At 37.4% G+C, this 8,797-nt stretch overlaps 1 protein-coding gene across 2 annotated transcripts; it reads left to right on the top strand.

Annotated features, from left to right (window-relative positions):
* Window positions 1-1,681: 1,681 nt before the first annotated feature.
* LOC116248901 (probable dolichyl pyrophosphate Man9GlcNAc2 alpha-1,3-glucosyltransferase) lies at window positions 1,682-8,044 on the top strand. Of its 2 annotated transcripts, none has more exons than XM_031621933.2 (8): window positions 1,682-1,855; window positions 3,362-3,791; window positions 3,913-4,153; window positions 5,885-6,059; window positions 6,170-6,277; window positions 6,506-6,667; window positions 6,753-7,005; window positions 7,468-8,044. In XM_031621933.2, exons 2-8 carry the CDS (start codon window positions 3,596-3,598, stop codon window positions 7,908-7,910), a joined length of 1,578 nt encoding a protein of 525 aa, XP_031477793.1. In that variant the 5' UTR covers window positions 1,682-1,855; window positions 3,362-3,595; the 3' UTR covers window positions 7,911-8,044. The 2 variants fall into 2 exon arrangements, with proteins under 2 accessions (XP_031477793.1, XP_031477802.1); XM_031621942.2 differs by having other exon boundaries at window positions 1,682-1,898.
* Window positions 8,045-8,797: the final 753 nt, after the last annotated feature.

Below are 8,797 nucleotides of genomic sequence, written 5' to 3'. Positions count from 1 at the left end.
CCTACACGAACATCAGCTCACCAACACGTCGAATTTAACTTATGAACGTCATGCAAGTTTTTTTTCAACTCTTCTCTCTCTCATGAATATAGTTTATAATTTAAATTTTGGGAAATTTTTTTCATTTTCAGGCCATCCTTCTCCGCATGATTTACGATCCAAAGTCGCCTTTTGCATTTTTCATGAAAACTATCAAATAAAGATTTGGATCACTGAATCTTTTGTTAATTGGGAAACTGTAAACCTTAGCTAAGAGGGTAAGAGTATAATTTAGCAATGTAAGGACAGTTTTCTTGAAAATGTGCAAAAGAAAAAGGACTTTTTAAAAATTATAAGCAAAAGATAAGTCTGAAAATGAAAGGCTCCCGACATTTTATCAGCAAGTGTTGTTTATTCAATTTAGTTTCATGGTCATGACTAGCATGTTGTGCTTAATTGATAAAGATTTATCAAATTAGTTATTTTTGTACTTTCTTTTGCTAGTTGAAAAATAAAGGCCGGGGACTGCAACGTAAAAATAATAAAATAAACTCAAGTTGTCCAATGGACTTATTTGATGTGAAGTGGAATGTTGTAAATATCAGTTTCAGACGTATTAAGAAAATTGAAAATGATGCGCATCAGCAACACACAAAATTTCAAATCGGAGCATATCGGCCTTTAAAATGACTTTGTTTTTTTGTCCACTTTTTATTAATGTAAGCTCCTTTCTATCAATATATCAGCTTTTATCGGCCGACATGATCCGATTCTTTCGGCCTCACGTTGGCCAGCTTCTTAAAGGCACCATAACGCAAAAGCTGTGCTTCCAATACTGAGAAACGCTTCCACATGTGATCGAGCATACCTCTCGTCATAACACGATCTTCTAAAATATATAAATGAAAACTAATTTAGGGACATACGACCCACTACCAAATGGCATGTATAAAGGAGTTGGCGCAATGGCCGAGCTGGGCCGGTGAGTGGCCAGTTTCAGTTTTGACCTTTCGTAGTGACAACTCTTTGTATTGTAAAAAAGAAGGATATCAATATGTAAGTTGATGCATAATGAAAGCGTCGTTTGTAAGGATAGCGAAAAGAGTGTGGACTTTAAAACATTGGTCCTTTAATCAATTTTTGAAAGTTAGTTTAATTATGCGTTTCCATGGCAACCAAACAGCATTTTTTGGTGAAAAATCGAAGGGGGTCAAATTGTTAACTCCCTTTCGAAAACGTCATTTTAACAAAACTGGTCCTTTTTTTTCATGAATCCAATTTTAATTGTCATCCAAACATGCCCTAAGAGAAACCAGAATTTCTGTTAGACAACCATAACTAAATTATGTAATTCAATGAATTAAAAAAAAAAGTAAAGAACCGTTAATAACCACTAAAAAGTAATCAAGGCGATTTTTTTTTTAAAAAAAAAACTAAATTTACAACTATCTCAAGAATATAACATAGTTGGTTGAGCAGACTGACTGATTTTGCAAATATGATCATTAGATTTTTGAAATACTACTTATTAAATGTCATTAGATTTTTGAAATACTACTTATTAAATGGTAGATATGCTACATTCTATTCTATTGAATCACGTCCGCCCCTTTCGCGCCCTCTCATGTATTTCGATTCAAGGAACTTCGAAAACATCTTAAACAAAGAACCCGGATATTGAAAATGCTTGAAAATTTTAGCCGCCTTTTCGGCATTACTCGATCTCAGTTTTCAGACAATCGAGTCGGTATCTTGGCCAGTTTGAGAGTATCGGGTTTCGCGGCAAATCCCGTCTCTGTCCCGTCTTTCTCTCTCGCATTGCTGCCCGCCTCTCCGTGCCCTAGGCGTCTCCGGCGACGGCGTTTCCTCCAACGAGGTCTTCCTCTCACTTCCTTTTGCGTCATTTTGGATTTTCTCCAGTAACTCTCGCTCTTTCTCTTTCTCTTTCCCTTTCCCTCATTTGTTCTTCTTCCTCTTCTTCACAAAGTTCGTGGTTCTCTCAGAGCATTTTCTTGTATGCATTTGTATAGAAGCTTTTGGCATTTCAGGTGAACACTTAGGGTTCAATAATTCGGATTTATTTTAGCTTTAGTAGATTCTTTAGAGAGTTCTAGTGATGTCCAGATCGACGACACAGTGTTGACTCTTGTGTTCTCTTTGTGATTCTTTTTTTGGCTCTCTACGTATCACCTTGGTACACTCGGACAAGATTTGAACGTGCACCTGTTATTGCCATTCATATTGTCATTCATCTTCTTGAAGAGCGACCGTTGTTGCGGTTATGTTTTATTTGTGAGTTAAATTATTATATTTAATGCAAAGTCTAGGAAAATTATGCATTTGCTGCTCTTCTGGAAATTTAAGGCTGCATGTTGGCCCCTCCTAAAAAATCTTTTTGCTCCGAGCATGCGATTCTTCGCATCATTTTTCTGCCACTAACTTGAGAACCTGTTTGTTTCATGTTAGTCGCGTGAACTAGCTAACTATTCGTTCTAATTTCCTTGGTTGATGAAAATGTGATGCCTAATGTTAGCCTGCAAATGTGCTTAAAATTTTCCTGCCATTATATCTGAGTGTAGCTTTTTATCTTGTAAATGTTGAATGGATCAGCATGTTTAAATCTGATTCATGAGTCATAACTCCTCCTTGTTTAACAAATCAATGCCGGAAAGGTCTACCTTATACTGCATGTACTGGAATCGTGAATCGGCAAGTCTTTATTGGCTGATGATGATACAGAATTGCACTTCGAGGTTTCAATATATTGTACTGCCTCTTGAAAGGTTGCTTATTTCGTTACTTCTAATGATATAATCGTATAATCCATTTGAACCAAGCACATCGTTCCTTCCGTTCATTGTCTCTGTTTCTGAGACCATCTGTTTGCTCTTTGATTTGATTCTACCAGATATAGTATGTTATTAGAATTTTTTTTCCCCTGCTTAGTGAATCGGCAATTCTTGATTGGTTGATGAGGATACAGAATTGGACTTCGAGGTTTCAATATATTGTACTGCCTCTTGAAATGTTGCTTATTTCGTGACTTCTAATGATATAATCATATAATCCATTTGAACCAAGCACATCGTTCCTTCCATTCATTGTCTCTGTTTCTGAGACCACCTGTTTGCTCTTTGATTTGATTCTACCAGATATAGTATGTTATTAGAATTTTTTTTCCTGCTTTTTGCTAACTGGTTAGTACATGAAAATCTTATTTTACAACTATATGATGGCTAAAGGGAATGCCAGAAGACAAAAATATGCATACAAACTGATGTGCATTTGAAATATAATGCTTAGCATCTTTTGGACTTTGACATGTCACTTAGGTTTTGACTTGTTCAAGCCTTAACATTTTCTTTGGATAAAACTCATGCAGATGTCGGGCCAGTTACCACCAGCAAACAATGACTTTTTGTACATTTGCCCGTAGCGGTGGCAGCTTCTTCAATCTTACCTGCTCAGTTGGGAACCCCCTTATCTAATGCTCCTCAGAGTAGCAGTGATATGTGTGTCCAAACAAATGCTTGATCCTCTTGCATAGTCCATACCCATTACAGAATTGTTCCATCACATATTTTAGCTGCTTTCTGATGCATCATCTGTAATTGCAATGGCTGATTATCCTTCACCACCTTCATCATCATCTCTTGCAAGAGCCAAAAACAAAAATGGAGGAAGTGGAGGAGAAACTCTTGCTCAGAATTTGCAATCTGCTTGGTTTCTCCATGGAAGAGCTATAGCTCTTTGTGTGGTCCTTCTGTTTGCCTTCTTAGTTCGTCTTCTCACTTCTTTGAGTTCCCACTCTGGTTTGTTTGCCTCCTCCTCAATCTTTTCTTCACTATTTAGGTTTGCTGGTGTTTCTTTCCATTTTCTGTTCATATTTTTAATTCCTTTTTCTTTGTCTTTCATGCTGGCAAATGATGATAGGAGAAGGAATTCCACCCAAGTATGGAGATTATGAAGCACAGAGGCATTGGATGGAGATCACTCTCAACACTCCCATGAAAGAGTGGTATAGGAACACGACATACAATGATCTTGCTTACTGGGGCCTTGACTATCCTCCTCTTACAGCATACCAGAGTTACGTGCACTCCTTGTTCCTTCATAAGTTCGACCCTGATTCAGTCGCTTTGGGTTCTTCTAAGGGTTACGAAACCCCCTTCAGGTGTTTATCCTATCCTTTTGTTGCCAATTCTTATGATTCTGATTTGTTGTGGTAGAATTCGAAACTCAAATGTGGGGCCTGGTGGCACTAGAAGATAGAGTGGCTGCAATTGGCCACAAATGTCTATTTAGTTAGCAAACATTACACACATTTTTTTTGGTAAGCTGAGTACTTTGAGCCTTTGAGTCTAACTACTTCTTATGGTCTAATTTGAGTGCACGTAAGCAGGCTGATGCGTGTAAATAATTTTCAAAAGTATGATCATTCTTAGGGTTTTTTTTATCTTGCCTGTTAAGGTTGGTAGATGATTTTTAAGCAACCTCAGGAAGGAAAGACTTGGTGAATGTCCACTTTTGAGTTCTTGATGCTTGTATTCCAGCAATTATAGAATGGCTTGTTGGTAGCAAGTATAACAACAAAAGCAACACCCAATTGTTGTGGTGCTAGGAAGGAGATTCTATTGCTGTTCTATATTTTTGGAAGATGTTTTCCTTTTGGAAAAAGCTGTAAACATAGTTGAGTGCAAAGAACTGTTCAACTCTTGTGAACTGATAGACATTACTATTGTTAGAAATCATAATCACGTAGGTAGTCTGTCATATCTCAGAAAGCCAAATTTTTCTAAAGGGTGTTCTTATTCATGTAACCATTAGCTTGGAAGAATCCTATAGAAATTAAAATTTTCAAATTGCTACCTGGAGTCTAGACTGGATGTGGTTTCCTTCTGTAAGAAATGAGAAAAGATTATGGTGATATTATTAGAATTGATATCATGTTTTTGCTATGTGTTCAAATGGATGTGTGAAAGTAGAAACCTCTTCTTGAGAGAAGCTGGATAGTTTTACCCTTTTGATAGATACTTTTTGTCATCTGATGTCAAAGGAAAAATATTTTTGGAGATCTTTCCTGGGTCATCACTCATAAGCAATGTTTTTAAGATGGGATTAGCAACCCTCTCTTATCTTGAGATGACTTTAGCAACTCGGACTCATACACTTGCTGTTACCTTCTTCAATAGGTGAACAACATATTTTCTTAGGTTTCAATTTTGTGGTGTCAAATTTATTTGATTTTGTCGATCATTTCCTTTGTAGAAATAAAGAATTAAAGAGGAAAAAATAGTGGTGGGTTGGGGGCGGGGAATCACTTGAAAAGTGAAAAACAATTTTTCATGTGAAGAAGTGGTTGATTGGCCCATATAAAGTTAAAAGAGAAAAATGACATAAAAGAGTTCCCATCATTTCCATTAGTCCTTACTCATTGTGCTTCTTTACAAATCATTACCTAACAGCTCAGGCACCAAATATGGATAATTACAAGTTCTTTACCTCTGCATCTAACTACGTTTGCTGTAGGCTGCACATGAGCCGAGTCCAGCTCGACTCGCTTAACTCGATTAACTCGTTTACTGCATCTACGCCACAAAACTCTTCTTGCTCCCTCCTTTTAACTCGATTAACTCGTTTCTTGCATCTGCGTGTTTTTCAACCATCTACTTCTCTGCATGTGAACAGGAAAACCTATTTCTCGTTGTAATCAAGCACATAATCATACCCTTTATTTTGTCAAATACATCATCAATGCAACATAGTTCAACAAAAAACTCGAAAAAACTCACAAAAGAAAAGGGGGCTATGCCACAAAGCAGCAGAGAGTTGTGTTTTCTTAAACAATCTGTTCTTAATAACGTTTTGGTGCCTTTGGCTTATTGCTTGAGTTGTAATTTTGCAGTAAGCTGCTGATGAGGTGGACCGTCTTATCATCTGATGCACTTGTACTTTTTCCAGCTGCTGTCTGTTTTGTGATATATTATTATATCAATCGCAAGGATGAAGAAATGGCTTGGCTTCTTGCTATGATCTTACTTAATCCAAGTTTGATTTTAATAGATCATGGACACTTTCAGGTATTTAATGATGCTTGTCAATTCATATGAACCATTTAAGAGATAGCTTCTTACTATATTTATTTTTTTTTATTGCTGTATTGCCTTGGCTTGCATCTATTTGCCAATAGTACAACTGCATAAGCTTGGGGCTGACACTTGGAGCAATTGCTGCAATCTTGTCCAAGAATGATCTAGTTGCTTGTGCTCTCTTCAGTCTGGCACTCAATCATAAGCAGGTTTGTTCTCTTATTGTGTTACTTTCGAAAGACTTCCATGTATGTGACGAATAATACATAGAAAGGGTCTCTGATAATTTATTCTCGCAGGGTATGTCAGTTTTGAGGTCATGTGATTCATTATGTTGAATTTTCTTATTTCCCCATGTTTTTGCTTATTGTTGATGCCAGGAAAATTTACAAGGCCGCATTGTCTAAGCCAATCACCACATTCTTGTATTTTTACAGATGACTGCATATTTTGCTCCTGCGTTTTTTGGCCATCTCTTGGGAAAATGCCTAAAGCATCGGAGTCCAATTTTTGAGGTCTTGAAATTGGGAATAACAGTCACGGCAACATTCATTGTTATCTGGTGGCCCTATCTTCACTCCATGGAAGCAGTCTTGGAGGTAAGGCTGCATGATATAACATTCCACTGACTTGTCATATGACTCTTTTCTGCTATCTCCTTATGTTCGTCTCTTATCCTAACAGGTTTTGTCCCGTTTAGCACCATTTGAAAGGGGAATTTATGAGGATTACGTGGCTAACTTTTGGTGTAGTACATCCTTTTTTGTGAAGTGGAAACGGTTGTTCGGCATAAGGGAGTTGCGATGGCTTAGCCTGCTTGCAACCCTTGCTGCTGCTTCTCCATCAATGATACAGCAGATAAAAGCTCCAAGCAGTCGAGGGTTCCTTTATGCTTTAGTCAACAGTTCCTTTGCTTTCTATCTGTTCTCATTCCAAGGTATCACAAATCCACAATCTGCATATGGGACATACTTTCTGTGGGTAACCTGCAAAAAAAATTTCTTATTTTATTTAACATACTTGAAAGGGCCTGGTACGAATTCACACACTTCGTTGACAGGATTGTGCTTTTAGTTGTGGATGCATAGGTTGTCTTAGTCCTCAATTCAAAACCTTTTTTCTTGGACTTCAAAAAGAGATTCTCTCTTCTGCTTTAGTCACTTCATGAGATGCATTTTTTAAAGTAGTCTAACATAGTCTTGTAGGTGCGCTTTAGTTTATTGATTTCATAAGATGCATTCATGATTTCAAAATATTTTGTACATTTTTATTTATATAAAGGAGCCTACCCTATTGCTCTGCAAAATAGAAAAATTGTTCTTTCTTGTGCTTCTTTGTGCAGTTCCATGCTTTTGTTACATTCCCCATCCTCATTGGTGATTGGATGTCTTCTTTGCAGTTCACGAGAAGTCAATATTGTTGCCTCTGTTACCTGCAAGTCTTCTGGCATTAGAAGAAACGACCTTTTTCAACTGGTTCAGTTACTATGCTCTTCTATCAATGTACCCTTTGCTTTGCCGTGATGGGTTGATAGTGCCACACGTTGCTCTTCTTTCCCTCTTCTTTCTTGTTTCTTATGCACGATGTGGACAGCATGGTAAAGGTCCAATGATTTCCTCCCGTTTGAAAGCTCCGATGGCCATTTCCTTTCTTTTCTCTGTTATTCTTTATGGCGCTTATTTATCTGTTAGGCCTCCTCAGAAGTATCCGTTTCTATTTGATGCCCTTATAATGATTCTTTGCTTCTCTCAGTATTTAGCTCTTGCAGCTTATTCCAATGTCAAGCAATGGATGTTATCCGATGTGCTTATGTATGAGAGCAAAGAAAAAAAGAGGCTTTGACACAATTAAATGGGAGTTACATTATCATCAATATTACTATTTTTGACTTGCTGATTGTGACGTATTGATCCATGTTATTGAACGGTTTGCTGTATCTTATGCTTGGTATGAGAAAAGACATAGAATGTCATGTATCCTGATCCAAAATTTTATTTGATGATAACTTGAGCAGCAACCCACGATTCTCACGTAATTATTACTTCCGGTGCAAACCTGCGGCGGGATTGCCCCCATCAATTATTAACCAAAAAATGATGGTAATATGCAATCAGCTTACAAAAATGAAAACATGGTAATTGAAGGAAATTTTACACAATGGACCTTTTAAGGATAGTTGATTCCTGTTTCTTGAACGAAATTTTACACAATGGACCTTTTAAGGATAGTTGATTCCTGTTTCTTGGAGGCCAGCGAATGGGTGGATTCGGCCGTAAAGGAGAAAACATGCATTAGAATCACTGGAGTCTTTTGTGCACTGCTGGAGGACTAGGAGGTGCTATAGGTTGTAACATGTGCATTTTAGTTTCCTCAACAGCCTTCAATTTTCGGGAGGGTCTGGGTTCGCTGAGCATTGCATCGAGTATAGATTAAGTTGGGAATGCCAGTTCATCTTCAAACCCATATTACGATGCCATCTTGAAATATGCAGCCATTGACAATTCAATGTCTTCATAGAGGTTTTTATTAGTTTCTAGCATTATAACATTCAAAATCTCTTTTTTCCTGCAAAGTCGAAGTAATCTGAAAACCGGTACTTTCTAACCAGCTAGCCATCGAAACTGCTTTCTCCTGCAAAGCCGAGGTAAACTGAAAACAGGATGAGCTTTCAAAGACATGAAGCTTGCAAAATCGTCCTTCTTTGATACGTGGGAACCATGTGTCTATTT

The sequence above is a fragment of the Nymphaea colorata genome, chromosome 1, assembly GCF_008831285.2.
Source record: "Nymphaea colorata isolate Beijing-Zhang1983 chromosome 1, ASM883128v2, whole genome shotgun sequence".
Classification (NCBI taxonomy): domain Eukaryota; kingdom Viridiplantae; phylum Streptophyta; class Magnoliopsida; order Nymphaeales; family Nymphaeaceae; genus Nymphaea; species Nymphaea colorata.
This window is presented reverse-complemented; position numbering and strand designations above follow the sequence as displayed.

Coding starts and splice junctions, on each gene's coding strand:
- LOC116248901 (XM_031621933.2), top strand. CDS start 3,596: ATGGCTGATTATCCTTCACCACCTTCATCATCATCTCTTGCAAGAGCC. Junction 6,668..6,752: donor CCATGGAAGCAGTCTTGGAG/GTAAGGCTGCAT, acceptor TTATCCTAACAG/GTTTTGTCCCGTTTAGCACC. Junction 7,006..7,467: donor CTATCTGTTCTCATTCCAAG/GTATCACAAATC, acceptor TCTTCTTTGCAG/TTCACGAGAAGTCAATATTG.